Source organism: Nannospalax galili, unplaced genomic scaffold (assembly GCF_000622305.1).
Source record: "Nannospalax galili isolate Female #2095 unplaced genomic scaffold, S.galili_v1.0 scaffold271, whole genome shotgun sequence".
NCBI lineage: Eukaryota > Metazoa > Chordata > Mammalia > Rodentia > Spalacidae > Nannospalax > Nannospalax galili.
This window is the reverse complement of record NW_008331789.1, coordinates 6,804,869-6,825,524: the sequence shown is the minus strand read 5'-3', so window position 1 is coordinate 6,825,524 and position 20,656 is coordinate 6,804,869. Positions and strand designations below refer to the sequence as shown.

The 20,656-nt window shown below is 38.6% G+C and overlaps 1 protein-coding gene across 2 annotated transcripts in view; it reads right to left on the bottom strand.

Annotated features, from left to right (window-relative positions):
• Positions 1-20,656, bottom strand: part of Rab28 (RAB28, member RAS oncogene family) — an 83,315-nt gene that overhangs the window by 6,837 nt on the left and 55,822 nt on the right. For both annotated transcript variants that reach the window (XM_008826892.2, XM_008826891.2), the window contains exons 5-6: positions 11,667-11,770; positions 5,909-5,986 (exon numbers count right to left, since the gene is read on the bottom strand). In XM_008826892.2, coding sequence (XP_008825114.1) covers positions 5,909-5,986; positions 11,667-11,770 — 182 coding nt within the window. The remainder of the gene's footprint in view (positions 1-5,908; positions 5,987-11,666; positions 11,771-20,656) is intronic.

Below are 20,656 nucleotides of genomic sequence, written 5' to 3'. Positions count from 1 at the left end.
CACAGCAAACTACATTGGGGCAGTAGTGGCACTTTTATCTTGGGGCTAATCAACAGTTACCTAAGTTAGACCTAAAGCCCACTCAATGGGAGGAAACTAATTTGTGGTACTGTAAACATAGCTAAATACACATGGCTGGAGAGGTCATAAATATTAGAGAAAACTGTAAGGCAGTAATCCCTAGGTAAATGTAATTTCTTACTATATGCTAAGTATGGATCCTTATACTTACAGCCAAGCATGCCAGTCACCACTCACCAAAGAAGCTTTTTCTCCAACAAAGATGATTACGGAGTTCCACATCTGGTCACACACAGAGAGTAAGTGTCAATGAAACGCCCAACCCTAAGTGACACATGGAACTTCTACACCTAAGGCTCACAGAACCTAGTGGAACAAGAGGAATACTAATGCATGTGTCAACTCTCATCAATGAAGCTGCCTCATGCAACAAAGGACAATGAACACACAAAGCCACAAATGGCCAAAGCAAAGAGAGTAAGAGTCTGCAGAGTGTGAGTGCTTGGACAAGACTCCAGTATTAAAGTCCACCCACCCAGGGCTCAAGGACCATTGTGGAAGAAGGGGCAGAAAGACTGTAAGAGCCAGGGAGAAGGCACATGACCATATGGAAACAGTTTTACAAGCTCCTTGGACCTTGCTCATCTGAATCTACAACAATGGTGACAGCATGCATAAGATCTATGCAAACCAAAGCAGACAAAAACCCAGCATAGAACTGTGGAAATGGGCAGCAGACCCCAATCATAGCCCAAGAACTATTGGCAAATGTTTACTGCTGGGTAGGGAGAGCTGATCTTCTTTAAGGGAGAGACTCTAAATAGGCTGACTAGATCCCAGTGGATGAACTTGCACTGAGGAACAACTAGGTACACTAACCTGACTTGATAGGCCTTAACATAAATGACAGAATGCATGAAATCCAGTGGGAGAAGGAGGGATGGGAGGTGCAAATGGGGAAGGAGGCATAAAGATGATTAAGATGTTTTGTATAAAATACACAAAAATTCAACTAAAATATTTTAACATAAAATAAAAATAATAAAAGCATTTTTAAGCCGACTGCACTTTCTTTCTTCCTTTTCCCCATTTTCTTCTTGCAAAGCTTCTAAAACGTGCTAGTAACGTAAACGTCTGTGACTCCGAAACAGAAGCAATCTAGGTTAGAACTAAAACTGCAGAATGTAAATGATCAGTGCATTGATCAAAAACCAAGTCCTCATCATAAATAATTAGGTCACAAACCAAATTACTACAATGTCAACACCCCTGTGACTGATGAGTTTGCCATTTATTTCTTCATAAAAATTAAAAACAAAACAAACAAAAAAAATACTTGGAAGCATCAGCTTGAATCCCCCCAGGAATCTTTCAAAATATCATAAAGATGACAGAAAACTCGCGCAAAACACACACACACACACACACACACACACACACACACACACGTACACAATCTAGACAGCTCATTCATCTAATTCACTCACTCCTTCCCCCCTCCCCCTCCCTCTCTCCCTCTCTCCTTCCCTCCCTCTCCATAGTTACATGGTAGGGGTTTTGTTTTGTGTTTTTAAGCTGGAGTCTCCCGATGTTGCCCAAACTCATGGGCTCAAATGGTTTTCCTGCTGCAGCCTCCCAAGCACTAGACTACAAGCTCATACCACCACACTAAACTATGTATTTTTTTATTCTCTGAATTTTCAGAATGTTTCCATTGAGAACTATCACCTGTGAAATCAATTACTGACTTGGCAAAAGCACCAATTCATCAGGCTACAGAAGCAATGATGAAATTTCCGTCATACACAACACTCCAATGTCTGTAATAGAGGCGGCTCTAGTAGCTCAGGTGCACCTTCAGACGAATAAGTAAAAGGTAGCCCATTCAACAAACATTGCTGGGGAAACACATACCCACATGTTGGAGTGAAACTCAGTCCTTAACTCTCACCCTGCACAAAATCAATTCAAACTAAATAAAAAAATCTTAAGGTGGATCTGAAACTTTGAAACTGCTCAGGGAAAATATAGGGAAGACACTTCAAGACACATGACGAGGCAAGGATTTTCTGCAAAGAACTCCAAGAACCTGGAAATAACGGCAGGAATATTAAAAGGCTTCTGCACACTAAAAGAAACAATTAGCTGAGTGAGGTGCCAGCCTACTGAATGGGAGGAAATCTTTGCCAGCTTTAAGTGGATGGAACTAAAGATCATAATAGTAAGAGAAATACATCAGAATCACAAAGATAAATATTGCATGTTTTCTCATATGTAAGGAATAGTGATTGTATGTCTTTTAACAAAATGGCTAACATGAAATACATATATGACATACACATACTACGAAAGGGGGAGGGGACTATTTAGGAAGAGGAATGGGACCAGTGCAAAGGGGAGCCACAGAAGGTAAGGGCTGAGTACAGAAAAAGTACATGACAACCTCAATGAGACCGACCCTGGAAACCCATCACCACAGAATGAATTGACACTAATCAACTTTTACGTCATCTTTGGAAACCTGAGGCTAGGTGATAGCTCCTGAATTCTTTTGCTCATATTATCTTTTCTGGCCCCTTGAGATCAGAAATTTTCTTCTTCAACAACACATGAAATGGACAAAGTAAAGAAAATCTTCTGTGGCTCTGCTGGTTCACTCCTTCCCTCCCTCCCTCCTTCCTTCTTTTCCTTCCTCATCCCTTCTCCCCTTTCTTTTTAAACCCAGACTGAACCTAAATGGTACTTAGTTGGATGGCAAATTCAGAATAAAAAATCTGGATATGGTAAGAAATTTTATACAGCTAATTTTACTAAAGAAAGGAGTTCAAAAATGAGGCATCTACCCCAGGCCACGGGAAGTTGATGAAATAGAATGTCCAGGATTTACTTTTGTCTTCTAAGTATATTTTTTTATTATGCCAATAATACATGTTCACTGGAAAATACAGAAAAATTTTAATTCCTGTTAATATCACAAAAAAGAAAAAAGTAAGCTCTACCTATAAACTAAAGAGAGACTTGAACCTCCAAGTATAACAAATGAGATGGAGTCTGCAGGACAGCAGAGATCTGTGTGGCCAACACATCAAAGTCACCTCATTGGCTATGCCTGGGCGTTAGGCCAAAGCAGTGAACCAATTCTTCTGACACAGGAAGCTAGGACTAGTAGTTGTCTTTCAACCCAAGGTGTCTTCCAAAAGTATCCCAGTGCCCCTACTTCCCTGGGTAGTTTAGAGTGGCCCCTCGGGGCAGGCAGACCCCTATTGTGAAGCAGCAGCCAATTTCCCCTCTAGAGATGCCCCCCAGTCTTTGGGGTCTCTATTCCTCTAGGGGTTAAGGGCTGGGAATGTAGTTCAATGGAACAGCATTTGCATAACGTGAGGCCCTGGTCTAAATTCCCAGCACCACACACAAACACCAAGAAAGTCACTTTAGGGACACTGGAAATGTAGTTCTGAGGTCTAGAGTGCTTGCCTATGTATGAGACCCTAGGTTCCAGCTTCAATACAAAAATAAAAACAAACAAAAATGAATGATGAATGAATGAATGAATGTTTGAAAAAGAAATCTCAAGGTTACCTGTTCTTTTCTCCCCTATATAATTATTACAAAAACCCAATGTGATAGATTCCTCTTTGAATATAATTTTTAACATTTATTTGTTTATTTGCTTATTTAGGGAGTGCACACACATGTGGAGATCAGGGGACAACTTGTGGGAGGCAGTTCTCTCCTTCCACCTCAGGGGTTCCAAAGATCGGACTTAGGTCACCAAGCTTGGCAGCAAGTGCCTTTACCCAGTGAGCCATCTTACTGGCCCAGATTCTTTGAAATGTCCCTTCATCCCTCCTGTCTTTTCCACCTTGACTCTGGTCACTATCACATACAGCAGTAGCCCAGTCTCCTTACCTCAATTTCCTTTCCACCCAGCTACACACAAAAATACCTCCATTAGATTAATTTTATCTGAAAACTGCTTTCATTTATTTCCCTTCCTAAAAACTATTTCCCAGTCTCTGTAAGTTTGATAAAATTCAACAACTTGGCCTATATGAACCTCATAACCACTTCTGAAACTCCCTTCGTACTCCTGTAAAACTGTCGCTTACTCAACAAACTGCTCTTTGGTCTCAGACTGTAACCTAAGCTATTCCTACCCAGATTCAAACAGTTCAGCTTTCAGTCACTTTTGTACTCTGTACTTAGCTAATCTGCCCACTACACTTTCCTCAGTATGGTAAAATAGAAGCAGCAAGGCACTAGTGTCGGGCAGACCTGGATTCAAATCCTGGCTCCACCACTGGCTAACCATGTTTTAGTGATCAAGTCACCTGGCTTTCCCTATAGTCTCAGCATTCTGGTGGTAAAATGCAAAATTCTATCTGTTCAAGATAGTTATTAATATTATTAATATTATATGAACTAACAGTGCCTGGCACATGTGCTCATTTTCTTCACAGGAGACAGAGACTACATGTTCAACTCCTTTAAGTCTATTTTAGGTTCACCATTATATTTCATATACAGTATACAATGAAAAATCGCTTATTACCATTTGATAAACATGCATAGGCTCACCAATTAGCCAGAGAGAACCCTCACTAAAAAGAGAAGCTAAAGTGGGTATGGTAGCACCTAACTTTAATCCCCGTGTTATGGAAGCAGAAACAGGTGGATCTCTGTGAGTTTGAGGCATGCCTGGTCTACAAAGTGAGTTACAGGCCAGTCAGGGCTGTGTAGTGAAATAATGGGGGGGCGGGGGTTAAAAAGCAATGAAAAGTCTTAACCTCTAAGGCCTGCAGAAGCCTCTGTGATCAAGCAAATCATGGGTTTATGTTTTTTCTTGTAGTTTATTTTGTATATGTCTGGAAGGCACTTACATAGCACAAAAATCTCTTACCATTGTATTTGGTCACAGCAAATGTTAAAATAAATGCCTTTGAATGACAAGAATTAAAAAGAACAAATTTCCAGAGCTTTAAATATTTTAGTAAGTCCTAGCAGCAGCCATCTCAATATACCAATTTTCAATTAATATGTTCTAATTGTTTTAACACACACACATGCACACAGAGTGGCCACAAGACTAAGCTGCAGAACTAATTCTAAGGGAATTAAATAGAAACTGAAGAATGGTAAAGATAATCATCCCTAGTTGCAGGGGATGGAGAGGGGGCTACTGAGGAGAAATGTTAGTCTGTTGTCTCTAACCAAATTGTTCTTGCTCAAAATTTTCTTCTAAAACACCATGTGATTTGTAGTACAATTAAAATGGCATTTTTAAGTTTTTGGCTGCCAATATTTATGTTTATTAGTTAGTATAAAATTGTTTAGGCATAGAGAAAGAGCACAGAAATCTTTAGTAAGTAAAAATGCTATCAAACTGAAAATAAAATAATATCAAGAATTAGCACTAGAGTAGGTGTTTTAAAGATGAACAGATAGCCTCAAAGAATCTAAAAGAAGTACAAGCATGGTGCCTATGCCTGTAACCTCCACACTTGGGAGGCTGAGGCAGGAGGATCATGTGTTTGAAGCCAACACAGGCCACTCAGTGGGGCTCTCTCTCAAAAATAACAAACAAACAAAAAGAAATACAAAACAAGATTGTCTGAACCTTAACCCATTAGCTAATCATTGATAAAAACTATATTAATCTTTTCTTTCCACTGAAAGAGACAAAATGATGTTCCAAGGGTATCACAATTTTGTAAAAAGTTAACATTCTCCAACTTCTGCAATAAGCACTCATTTATATAAACAATCTATTTTCAAGATTTTCAAGGATATGTACACAAAATGAATAAATGAGAAAGAATTCATGGGTAAAATTAATGTCTTATCAGAAATTCATTAATTTTTGAAATATAAATTTCAGGATAATCACCTGTGACTGTTCTATTTCTGCTTTGTTTAATTTGATTCCCAGGATTTCTGCAGCAACTTTCTGAAAACACAGGAAGACCTACATAATAAAAAACAGGGTTAAAGAACTTAAAATAGGCATGCTCAAGATACCTTCAAATACATTAAACTTTCTAAAAAGATAAACAGTTAAGTATTCTCAAAATGCTTCATCTGTCAAACATAGTAACATATTAAATGAAATCATCTTCAAAAGATTAACCCATAATTTGAAAAATATGCAATTCACTAAATTATTTTAAACTTACGTTTATCACTGAAAATATTTTAAAAGATGTAACAGGAGAATATAATGACCAGTTTAAAACACAAACCAACACACCTAGTAGCACAATGAGTTCCCACTACTTCTGAAGAAAGTAAGTTAACCTCCACTGCTGTGCTCTGGTCCAGTGGGGGCTCCAGGCTGGTCTTCCAAGCGGGCTTTAGTGTGTCTTGTTCTCCAACCCATTAGCACTCTGTGGTTCTCTTACCATTTCAAGAACTCTTCATATCTCCTAAGTAAACAGCTCAGTACTATTTACTGTTTTCATCAGTTCAGGGTAAAAGAATGAGGCTGGGTGTGGTGGTAAAGCCTTTAATTCCAGCACTCAGGAGGCAGGGGCAGGTGGATCTCTGTGAGAACAAGGCCAGCCTGGTCTACAAAGTGTGTTCCAGGTCAGCTGGAGCTATAGAGAGACCCCTTCTAAAATAAAAATAAATAAAAACATAACAACAGGATAAAAGAGTGATACAGTGGATTACAGTTGTAAATTTACACTTTTCTATAGGCAGCCGTTCATGCACGGTTAGTTCATGCCAAATCCTCTGAGATCCCTGGAGCTTTTTGTAGCATGGCTTACCTTTGCTTCATAAGCTTCCTTCTGGGTTCCTAGTCCAACTCATCTTGGGATCACTTACTAAATATGTCACAACTTTACTAATTTAATTATTTTTAGAGGGTTGGAGAGATGGCTCTGCAGTTAAGAGAATTTACTGCTCTTGTAGAAAATGTGGGTTCAGTTCCTAGCACCCCACACCAGACAGCTCACAATTGTCTCTAACTCCAGTTCCAGGTAATCTGATGCCCTCTTCTGGCCTCTACGGGCTCCTGTACACACATGGTGCACATAAAAACTCACACAGGCTTATGTACAAACACATAAATAAAAATAAATCTCTAAAAGAACTATTTAATAAAAAAGTAATGTGTATCTCTGAAAGATTTATGCTATTTTTACCTCCAAATCACATATTTTAATTCACTATTAGTTTTCAGTGAACATGTATGCTAGTTTATTGAAATGGGGAATAATTATAAAAGATGATCAAAGAAACACAAGCTCACTTGAGCTACTGGAATAGATGGCATTTACTCTAAGTTACAACAGAAGCATGGGAAGATGGCGTGATGGGACCTTTATTTGAACAGAACCAATGTGGTTATAAATTGAGTGTTCTTAAAGAATAGAAACCGATCAAAAAGAGAAGCCAGGAAAGAGAATAATAGACAAGGTGGTAGAGGTGAACCACAGCAGGAGCAGGTGATGCGGAGAAGTCAGCACCAGAGCCTGGACACATTCTGGAAGCAGAGTCAGCAGAAGTTGGCAATGCACAGCTGTGAGCTGTGAGAGAGGGGGGAGCCAAAGATGACTCCAAAAGCGCCTTGGCTTAAGCAACCAGTAGACTCAATCTGCCACTTACAAAGGGAGGGAGAATATCAAGAGCTCAGCTCTGGAGATGTTAAACTGTTAGACATCTCCGTGGCAATGCTGAGCAGGCATACATATATAAATCTGGAATCCAGAGAAAAGATCTGAGCAAAACCATGAGCCTCACATAAGTGCTAAGAGAGTAAAGTTTTAAAAAAGAAAGTCAAGAACTGAGCCCAAGAGCACACCAGCATTCAGAGCTTGGAGAGACAAGAACGAATAAGCACAACAGCAGAAGAGTTAATGTGGGAAAGGAAACCAGTAGTGCAGATCCTGGAAGCTGAGTGAAGAAGTAATTCAGAGAGATCGCTGTGCACGCTGCCACTAAGAATCAGAAGCCACCACTGAACTCACAAAAGCGGGTCACTGGTTAAGAGAACAGCGGTCTGGGTTAAATACTCAAAGTCTGATGTAACTGCTGAAGAGAAAGTGGGAGAGGAAACAGACAACTTTCAAAGCATTCTGCTGAGAAGCGAGGAAATGGGAATGGCTGGAGAAGGACGCGGAATCATGACCTCTTGTTTTTGCGATGTCATGGTGTTTTGTATGCTGATAACCCAGTAGACAAAGATGATGCTGAAGAAAGGGGTATTACTAAAGCCACGTCTTTGATTAGGCAAAGGGAGCTGGGACTAGTGCACAGACAAGGAGTTTATTAGCCAGGAACAGAAGCGTAGATCTGGAAGACAGACAACATGGGCAGAGATGTGGAGCAGAGTGGAGAGGGATAACAGGTGGATGCACACTGAGCAGCGGCAGGAGGAATTTTCTTGTTTGCTTCAAAATTCTTACAAAATATGAACCAAGATCATCGCCTGAGGGGATGGCGGAGAATGTTCTGAACATCTAAAAAGAGAAGCAGCCATGAAAGAGTCATCTAGGAAGGATGGTGAGATGACAGGCTGGAACAATACAGTGTATTACCAAGCAGCACTAAAGACTCACTTGGGGGCTGATGATTGTAAATTTAAAGTGAACCTCTAGCATGTCTCTGAATTTCTGTGGTCACAGATGTAGGTGCTACCACAGAAAAGTGGAGACTTCTTTTAAAGAGGCTTTACAGCAGTAAAAGGAGTTTGACAAAGGAAAAGAATGTAAAGGGAACTGGGAGCACAGGCACAGAGATGATCTTGCCTAGCATGGGTTCAAAGTTAGGAAGAGAGGGACTGAGGAAATGAAAGGCTAAAGGCTTCAAAAACACAGATCAGTGTCCCATAAGTCCTGCCAGAGCTGAAGAATGAGTGAGTGAGTTAGGACCCTCAGTGTGAACTGGGAAGACAGAAGGCAGCTGATGGTCAGTGATTAGGCTGTCTGACACTGAAATAATAACACTGCTCAGGGACATGACGACAGGACAAGATCTTGTAGGCACAGGCATGAGTGGCTGCGGTTGGGTGGACAAACATAAGGATACTGAAATCACTGACAGAGGTGCTCAGTTTCTCAAGCAATGGGTGGAGGACACCTGGAACCAGAGAGGACTAATTCCATATGAATCATTTTAAAATAATGCAAGAAAACAATGGGATTATTTATAGAAGTTTAAATAAAAGCACACAGAAATATTATGTTAAGCATAAGCTAAAATACTGTTATAAAATAATCCTGAAATGATAAAAAGACTTGTAGGAAGATGTGAAAGAAAAAGCTCCATCAATTCACAGAGGAGGTTATCAAGAAGTGCTGAAGCTGTACCTCTTGAAGTAGGTGTGTGGGCTCGTGCCCATATTTACATTATCCAAAGGGAAGAGCTGCAAGATGCACTAAATGGCATGGGATCACCCAAAGACTACGCATCATTTTATTTCTGGATATTTATGCTAGTCATAAACACTAACAAGGACATGATTAAAGGGAAAATACTAAAAAGATTAAACCACAAAAAATTTCAAGCTTCTTTTGGTTGAATCCCAGCACTTGGGAGGCAAAGGCAGGCGGAGCTCTGTGAGTTCAAGGCCAGCCTGGTCTACATAGTGAGTTCCAGGATAGCTGGGGCTACAGGGAGACCTTGTCTCAAAAAAAAAAAAAAACATTTAGTCATGAGCAAGGACATGGATTTGATCCCTAGCACGCAAAGGGTGTGTGTGTGTGTGTATATGTGTGTGTGTGTGTGTGTGTGTGTGTGTGTGTGTGTGTGTGTGAAAATAATTGAAGAAAAGAAAAGGTCATGAAATTTAGAAGGAATGAGGAGGGATGTGGGAAGCGCTGGAGAAAGAAAAGGAGAAGGGGCAATGATGAAATGATGTAAGTAGAGTAATCATGACTGAAATTCTCAGAAAGTTAAAAATTATAAACAAAACCACGACAGTGACAAATATTTGCAAAACTTGTAACAAATGGTTATTACCTCTAATATAAATATGGTCATAGTCATTTTTTAAACCAATGGAAAACTATAAACTGTTACACAGAAATAAATGGTTAATAAAATTTTATAAATTTCAACCTAAACTGTCATTCAAGAAATTCCAAATTAGTAAGATTTATTTATTGTTATTTACTTTGCTCTTGTTTTTACTGACTTATGAATTCAGCAAGGATTTAAAAATAATTAAATCCTTAGTATTAAAAAAGAGCCTGGTAGAGTTACTGCAGTCACACAGTGTTACTGAAGGAACAGGCTGATTTAGCCTTCTCGTGAGCATCTGGTATTATATCTGAATCTCCTGTTAAGAAATTTATCTAAAGGAAACAATCAAAACATCAAAAGTTGCAAATAAAATTTTACATTAAAACATTACATTCAGTGGTTGTAGAGACGGCTCAGCAGTTAAGAGCACTGGCTACTCTTGCAGAGGACCCAGGTTCAATTTCCAGCACCCACATGGTGGCTAACAACCATCTGTAACACCAGTTCCAGGGGACTTGACCTCTGCAGGCATTGCACAACATAGGCGCACTTACATACATACAGGCAATACACTCATACACATAAAATATATATATACATATATATTAAAAGATTATAGTAAAACTTAGAAAAACCTACATGTCGAACAATAGGGACATGATTGCAGCACCCACATGGTGGCTAACAACCATCTGTAACACCAGTTCCAGGGGACTTGACCTCTGCAGGCATTGCACAACATAGGCGCACTTACATACATACAGGCAATACACTCATACACATAAAATATATATATACATATATATTAAAAGATTATAGTAAAACTTAGAAAAACCTACATGTCGAACAATAGGGACATGATTGCATATTTAATGGATAACATTTATTTTTTAAATATTATTTTTATTTTATGTGTATGATTGTATTGACTGCATGTATGTAAGTGCACCCGTGTAGTGTAATGCCTATGGAGGTCAGAAGAAAAGGACTGGATACCCTGGAACTGGAGTTAGGACAGTTGTTAGCTGCCATATGGGTGCTGGGAATCAAACCTCGGTCCTCTGCAAGAGCAGCCAGTGCTCTTAACCATCTCTCCAGCCCTGACAACATTTATTTTATAATATTAAATTACATGATAAATTTTTCACACAAAAACTATTAAATAAAAGCACAACATAAAATTATTTCTATACCATGAGCTTAATTTTTTAATGAATATTAGCTGTGGTAAAGATGGTGTCCCTGAAATGTCAGTTTTGGGGGCTCACAAGCCCATCTCTACCACTTAATTAGCTTCATAAACTGGGCCCTGTGACATGACTCTCTACAACCTACCTACGCACTGGGAAAGGCCAGACTGATGAACACTCAGCACAGAGTGCATATGCAGCAAGCCCAATCTGCTGTGGCACCAGCGGAACTCCACAGACAAGCAGAGGAAGCACACAAGGCTCTGCAAGATCTTCTCTAGACAGCAGGGTTATAGACAACTTAGATGCTTTGCAAGTCTCTGTTAAATTAACTATAAAATTAGCCTAACCAAAATAAACATTCTTGTGGGATCTAGTTACATCTTCAATAAGAATTCATTTATTTATTAAGAAAAGTACGCTTCCTATGAACAGTAGCAAAGAAAAGTAAAGCATCACTATCAACACCGTATTCATGATTATACTTACAGAGTCTCCTGTCTTGGCCGAAACAAAGTGGCTACTAAAACCATTTTCCTGGCAAAATCGCAAGTGTTTGTCAGGTTTTACTGTTCGCATGTGCTCTAAGTCAACTAAAAAAGTGTTAGAGAGAGAACAAAATTCAACATTAGAATCAATAAAAAAAACTTTTAACATGTTTAAATTTGACTTTCCAGTATTATTTCCTAGTTTAGACATAAATATATAATCTTGGGCAACTTATTAACTTCTTTATGCTTCCATTTCTAAATTTATCATTTATGAATAATAAATATACCTATTTAATATGGTGTTCTTTCAGAATGAGTCCATGAACAGTAAGCAATAACTGGTATATATATATATATATTCAGAAAATACAAGCTATCACCATTAACTATACCATTGTGTATATAAATTCAGGCACAATGATAAAGTTCAAAACAAATCGAATAATATAATGCATTTGAGTGCAGCAATTAATTGAAGTTAAGAAGTACATACATAAGTATATTTGGTTTGAAATGGTTTAATTACACAATATTTTGATAATTAGGAAAATTCTATAATCTTAATAAACTTTAATAGCAAGACAAATAATATTCAGAAGCAGGTATTATATTATATATTACATTAGTTTATTCACAACCGCTGTTTACTTTCACAAAGATGCAACTACTTTCCGAATCTAAAGTACCCACTTTGAGAGTAAAGAGCAAGATGTCTCCTTGACTTTAAAGCACAGCATAGACCTCATGTCCAAAACTGGTTTTATCCAGCACAGTCTATTTTCTTTTTAGAAATGATCCTTTATTCAGCATTTTCTCCTTTTACAACTCTACAGACTCTAGAAAGGTACTCAATATCATCAAACTGTAAGGTAAATGTTGTCACAGGAAGACAACTAGGTTCCGTGAGTCAACAGAGAAAAATTTTCAAACTTAAACTGATTTACTGAGGAAAGGACCCAACTGACTTGTGAAAACTCACGAATGTGCAAGTCTGGCAAGCCTACATAATTGTGGCAATTATTACCAACCAAAATGTCCCTTACTTCATAAAGGGCTTTATTTAAATCACATTGAGAGTTTTTAGTTTGAAGGCTAAGGAGGCCTTTCTCTGGGAGAGTTCTGATCCAGAAGAAACGTCCTGAGCCCTTTCATTCTGCTTACAATGGAAATAGAGAGCTGGCTCTGTTCGGTTTTGATCTGATTTCTTACTAGCCACAGCTACTGTTCCTTTAGCATCACTGAGACCTTATTCACAAAAGAGGTTACAAAGTGTCCAGATGCCACAAGCATTAGTTTGTGGAAATTTTAAATAGACATATAAAAGGCCTTTGACAAACTCCAATATGCATTTATGATAAAAGTCCTAGAGGGAACTGGACTGAAGGGAACATACCTCAATATAATTAAAGCTATATACAGCAAACCCACAGTCAACATAATTCTAAATGGAGAAAATCTAGAAGCATTACCATTAAAATTAGGAACAAGACAAGGCTGTCCACTATCTCTACTCCCTTTCAATATAGTGCTTAAAACTCTAGTTAGAGCAGTAAGACAAGAGAAAGAAATTAAAGGGATACAAATTGGAATAGAAGTCAAATTATCTGTCTTTGCAGATGATACGATATTATACACTAGATAATAAAAATTCCACTAGAAATAATCAACACTTTCAGCAAAGTGGCAGGATACAGAATCAATTTACAAAAATCAGTAGCCTTTCTTACTACAATAACAAGCACTCAGAAAGAATTCATGGAAACATTTCCATTCACAATAGCCTAAAATAAGTTAAAATATGTAGGAATAAACCTAACCAAAAACATTAAGCACCTCTTCAATGAAAATTTTAAATATCTGAAGAAAGAGACTGAAGAAGACATAAGTTCACTTTGCCTGCTTTATTGCAAATAAACTACAGAGAACCAAAGAAAACCACAGAATCAATGTAGGAAGACCTTTCTAACAATCTAGGAAAGGGATGATGAACAGTCTAGACCAGTTTGGCAGAGGTGGCTGACAGTGACACATGGGACAGATTCTCGATCTATTTTTGGAATAAAATACAAATATGGTCCTAATGATGTGGGGTATGAAGGGCACAGAAAAGTCCCATGAAGGTCGTTATTCTAGATTTGAGCTGAAATGATGTATGCTGTAGGTTTTGATCCAGCCACATCCCGTTTCACGTGTGAAGGTGAAACTGAGGCAGTAAGATTTGCAGTTAAGTAGAGCTGGAGTTTTGACAAGCATGCCCACCTAAAAAGTGGAGCTGTAAAGCTGGAGACAGTCAAGCAAGAAAGATTATAAAGATGAGTATGAAATGTAAGCTAGACAGGAAGGGAGGTTGAGTGGAACAGAAACCTGAAAAGTAGTGGTAGTCGCAGGAGGTTTTGAACATCTGGAGTCAGTTAAGTCTACTGGAGTTGACATTTGTCCTGGTTTGTTTTTCGTTGCTGTGATAAACACCATAACCAAAAACAACTTGGGGAGGACAGGGTTTATCCCAGTTTACCGGTTACAGCTGTTCACTGATCATCAAAGGAAGCCAGGACGCAAACTCCAGGTATGAGCCTGCAGGCAGTAACTGAAGCAGAGGCCACAGAGGAACAGAGCCCAGGCTCTCTTGGCCAGGGATGGCACTGCCCACTACGTCAACCAGCAATCAAGAGTGTTCTCAGATATTCGCACAGGCCAATCTGATGGAGGCTTTTGTTCAACTGAGGCTCCCTCCTCCCAGGTGTCTCCAGTTTGTGACAAGTTGACAAAAATTAACCAGCACAGGATCACCACAAGAAATGAGTTGGACAGACAGGAGATACTAGAGTCTGAGATGCACGAAGCTGATGCTGAGGCTGCAGGGCAGGTACAGAAGCTGGTACTGCTGAGGCCTTGGGAATTACTGTTAGTGGTGGGAAGCAAGACGACAGCCCAGCCATCCACGACACATTTAAGGAACTGAGAGAGCCTTAGGGTGTTAGGAGGGATAACTCATGTGGATATTGAAATTATCAGGATCATGACAGCAATAAAAATGGAGAGACTGTGACCAAGACCCCAAATCCTTAAGAAGCTCCAGTCAATGACTTGGGTTTACTTTATAACTCCAGCAAACGTAAGGAGCAGAAGGCATAAGCTGATGGCTTGAGATTCAAATCTAAAAGGTTTTGGGGAGGAGGAGAATTAGTCATCTGGAAAGTCCTGAACATAAAAGTCACCACTCTTCACCTCCAATCCTAGTGGCAAGGAAGAGATTCCCTGGAAAGAGATTCAGAAGACAGCACAGTCCTTGTAGGAGTGTCAAGGCTCAGTCAGAAGTTTAAATTTTTTGTTCAAGAATGATACTATAAATATAGGAATTTTACTGATGTCATTTCTAAACTACCAAAAGCCTTGAGAAGGCTCTCAGAAGAGTATGAGATTCACATTGAGATCTGAAAAAAAGAAGACAAAACTACAGGAGAAAAACATAGAGGATAATGACACTAGAACTTTTTAAATACTTTTCAAGTAAAAAGTCAGAGGCAGGAAGGGTGGCAGAGAGCTGCAGTCCCAGCACTCAGGATGAGGAAGAAGGGTCGCTGCAGGTTAGGGTTCGCTTGGCTTGCACAGTGACTTCAAAGTCAGCCCAAGCTACTTAAAATTGGGAAGGAATTAAATTTTAAAAACTGACAGCTTTTCTTTTGGACTATCCTTCCAGAGATGTATGTCTGTGGCACATGGCCTAGGGAGACAGTATCTCTTTCAGTGTCTGTAACAATAAAGGCACTATCACTGTCCTACTCATTTTCTGTTCTGTGATAAAACACTCTGACAATAAAAAATAAATAAAAAAGAAAACCTTGGGGAGGAAAGGGCTTATTAGATCTTACAGCTCGCAGTCTCTCACTGAGGAATGTCAGGGAGAAACTCAAGCAGGAACCTGGAGGCAGGAGCTGAAGCACTGACCAGAGGAACACTGCTTCCTGGCTTGCTCCTCTGACCTGTGCTCAGCCTGCCCTTTTTATAACCCAGGGCCACCTGACTAGGGGTGACACCGCCCACATTGCATTGGACCCTCCCTCATCACTCAACAATCAAGAAAATGTCTTACAGACATGCCCAGAGGCCGAACTGATACATACTTTTTTAAATATTTTATTTATTATTTTTATTTTATGTGTATGTGTGTATTGCCTGCATGTATGTAAGTGCACCCGTGTCGTGCAATGCCCGCGAAGGACAGAAGAGGCCATCAGATCCCCTGGAACTGGAGTTATGGACAGTTGTTAGCTGCCATGTGGGTGCTGGGATTCAAACCCAGGTCTTCTGCAAGAACAGTGTTCTTACCTGCTGAACCATCTCTCCAGCCCCAATCTGATATTTAAAAATGGGTTTTTAATTGTGTGTATGTTTAGCACGTGGGTGAAGTGCCCATAGAGGCTGGAGGTCTTGGAATCCCTGAAACTGGAGTTACAGGCAGTTGTAAGCCACCTGCAATGGGTGCCTGGAAATCAAACTCAGGTTCTTTCAGTAAGTGCTCCTAACTGCCGAGTCATCTCTCCAGTCCCCTACAAACAAATCTTTTTTAAAAAAGAAATAACTACTCTTGATTTCTCAATTGCGTTAAAGGGAACAGAGGGGACTTGGGCTGAAGATAGCCATGGTTCCTCAATCATTCTGATTCACTGGGCAGGAGTAGAACATAGCAGTAAAGACACACACACACTTGTCTATAAGGATCCCCTTCAATCCATATCCTTGGTACTACTCAACTTTAATAACAATGCATTATATTCTTGAAAACTGCTTGAGAAAAACATACTCACCCCAAAAAATGATGTGAGGTAATGTATATGTGAATTATTCAATTTAGTCATTCGACAACATATATTTATTTCAAAACATAATGTAATAATGATATATGCACATCTTTTATCAATTAAAATAATTAAATAAAAACAGAGACCCTTAAAAATATGTACTCTCGAGAGTCAAACTCCTGGTTTGATTTCCTGTTACTACTTGTGGGACCTTGGGCAAATCACTTAATCTCTTTCTCAGACTTCTTGTGTATAAAATGGGAATAGTAACAGCGCTCCTTCATAAGGAAGTTGCAGTGGATTAAATGAGTAGTTACCTACAAAGCTAAGAGAGTAATGACTAGCCCATGGTAAAATAGATGGTATGTGACAGGCACATGCATTCACTTATTGACCAACTCTTTACCTACTCTTTAAAGTGCTAAATGCTAGGCAGGCTAAGAAGAACACGTTTTAAAGTATTATACATTAAAATGTTGATACCTTGAGGTCTGTATAAGATAAGGTCAAGGACTAGAAAGGTGTTCAGTAATTAGGAGCACATACTGCTCTTGCAGAGGACCCAGGTTCAGTTCCCAGAACCCACATGGAGGCAAACACCCATACTCAATTCTATTTCCAGAGCATCCAATGCTTTCTTCTGGCCTCTGTGGGTTCCAAGCATGCATGCAGTGCACTTAAATACACGCAGGAAAAAGAGTCATACACATAAAATAAAAATAAAATCTTAAAAAATAAAAAGGTCAACAGCAATACAGAGAAAGGACGTTTCTTAAAGGCTTGGTGTGACAAGAAAGATCCCCGTGAGAAGCAGCTGTACTTCACCTATGTTACCCCACGTTCTACACCACCTGAGGGCACATGCGCACATACACAAGCAATCCAATTTTCTGGTTTAGTTCAAAGTACTCCCATTGGCTTCACAAACATTAACTATTTCTAAATTCAGAAACTATTCATAAGAAAATGACAAATGATAAAATGTTCTATTTTTCTCTTTGGCCATCATGTATACATAAATGGCTATCGTTAAGTTTAAATTTAGAAGATGACACCCACACACATGCAGGCAGCTGACTTCTGTCTTCCTCTTGAAAGCTATCAGAATCCTACACAATTAGCACCTAAAATGGTTCCGACTAACTGTAGGTTGAGAAAATCACAAGTAACAACAAAAATAAAAGATAGCTCATTTACTTTCCTAAAATAGTCATAAAGCCATACTTTAAAATAAATGTATTAACTCAATAGGGGCACGTTTTGTCACACACTATGCTAATGTGAACAAGCAATAAAGGCCCAGGCAGTAGGATCATGAGTTCAAGACTAGCCTGAGCTATATAGTGAGCTATAAGTTACCCTGGGGTTTCTATGGAGGCTCACCTCAGTTAAATAAGAAATAAGATGACAGTGACTATCATTGTCTGAAACGGGAAGACAAAAGGTGACCAGATACAGAGCAACATAATTGGTGAGAGGAACAGCCACCAGGAGAGCCATGGAAGACTTCCCTCTTTGATCTAAGATCTGATATATAAAAATAAGTCAAGACATTAAGAGGAGGTTGAAGGGAAAATGTATTTCTGTCACCGGAACAACAAAGACAAATCTAGAAAAGAAAAATGCTTGAATATAGTTAAGAGAAACATAAATACAGTGAGCAAGAACCGGGACTGGAGCGAACACAGGCAGCAAGTGGACATAGCAGCAGGAAGCTGCTAGAAGCCTGCAACCAACAACATAATAGGACCTGTGCATTGTGACATTACTTTGCACTCCAAGACAGAAAAGATGTTGGAAGGCAAAAACAAGCAGAGAAACTACTTTATGAGCCTTCTGAAACAACCTGTTTCAGAATGTACAAAATCCTTTGAAGCATCGTAATGACCACTATTCCAGTTACATACACATGCGTGCCCAGAGGTCTCTAAGCAAACTGACTATAGCCCAATGATGGGCACTAGTAGCATCAGAAAGAGAACCATGCTACTGATTCTCAAGCAGAGTTGTCGAAGGAAGGACGCACAGCCTCTTCGGCAATCATCACTGAAGTCCTTTACCTACATTTCCAATTAAAACATTTTAAAGCTAGTTGGAGGGGAGGGAGTGGGCATGGATTTGATCAAAACACCTTATATGCATGTATGAAATACCCAATAAATTATTTAAAAAATATATTAAAGCTTCAGTCACTATTATTTTTAAAGGCTAACTACAACAGAGCTATTATTTGTTAGTATTCTGAAATTATTAGTCATAATAAATCATAAAAGTGAGCCTATAAGCATTCTAGAAGGGCATCAGAGATGCTCTGCTGTGGAAGTATTAGCAGGCCTTTACCTGACTGTGTGAAATCTTTCACGAGTACTCAAAGCTGTACTCAGCAGTTATGAAATCGCGTAATATTTAAAAATGATCCACCATGATTAGGCCAAACATGTCAAGTAAAATTCCCTAAATGTATTACATTTTTTTTACACATGCTTAAACACATATGTATTTTGACTTCCGAAAAACAAAAGCTAATGTTAGCAAGCCAGCTGTAAAATAAACTCAATGTTTAAATACTACTGTGCCCCAGCATTCAGAATTCCATATTCAGGGAGCCCACTGAGCCAACATCATTTCTGATCACAGTGGACATACACTATTCAATGTAATCAATTTTTAAAACCTAGACATACAAAATGTAATCAAAGCTACTAATCATATTAAATGATACGAAATTTTAAAATTCTGAAATATTTTATAATAGACCTGCATTATTTTTATACTATCCTGAAACCTTACAGCATTCTTAATTTTCCCAAATATTTCTGTTTTTAACATCCTTTCAGAATATAATCTACAATGAATATGACTTTTTTCATTCAAACCGGAATGTTATTCCATGTTTTGAAAAAAGGGAAAGCATTGTATGATGCTAATTAGTTACTGTACTACTGTCCAGCCCTATCGGTGGAGACAAAGTATTGAAAGTACACACTATTTTTGCTCCTCATTCCACATGTAACATCAGGAATAGAATATTCTCAGTGAATGATTATAAAAACTGTCACTATTGAACTTAAAAGAAAAAAAAGCAAATTATAAATATAGCACTTGTACAGATTTTCACAGTAATTTTTAGGTTATCAAGGAAACATCTAGAGAGTTGATCTGGTTATACTCAACTCAAACAAACTACTTGTCACATTAACTACCTCCAGGAAGTTACTCCAAACACAAAATAAACTGTTTATGCCCCTACTCAGATAGATAACATGACAGATTGTTATTAGTTGAAGACAGATGAAATACATTAATTTGATTGTGAGCATGTGTTTAATTTTACCCTGCCATGTACACTCTCCAATGCTGTCTTTCTATGATGGCACAGTAAATCATGCCATATTAGAGGAATCACTAATGCAAGGAAATAAAAAATTACCAGAACTTAACTTTGTAGATTCTTAAACCAACCTTTTTATAAAAATAACTGTCTATCACTGAGTTCCCCACACAGATAAAGAAAAACTGTGTCATCAAAGAAGTTACTCTAATTTCTAGTAACAATTTAAAGACTTCCAGGCGGTGTCACATTTTTCCTATGTACTGGTTTCTATATTTTTAATGAAGAAAGAATTTTCTTTTTCCTTCCCATTTTCCACTGGGTTGCAAGTGCCTATACATTTGCTTAAGCAGATCCTAAAATGACACGTGTCATATTTGTCACAAGCACTCTCTTCAGGTTAGGGTTTTCCTTTCAGTTGTCTGATGACGCTTTCAAGAAACAAAGATTCCATGAAGGTCTACACTCTTGAGAAAAAGGCTGTTGTAACTTCAGCCTATTTGGTATTTTCTGTTGTTGTTATATGCCGTTCTACAACAGGTGAACAAAAGAATCCTCAAATACAAAAGCTGCTCACAAACTACTGAGTGCAAAAAATGTTTCTAGGTACTTAAGAGACGTGCAAAACATTTATTGTGTCTAAAGTAATAATGACCTCTTCACCTTGCAGGAATACTGCATGACTGGGAATTCATGAAGAGTTTTACATCACAATAAATCTCACAAATATGGTAAGACACAAAATAATACAACAAATGATTCCATTTATAAGAAATTCTGAAAAAGCAGGATTGATTAATTTGGGTAAAGCACAGACAGGTGATAAAAGCAAAAAACAAAAGACCAGGACAAAGG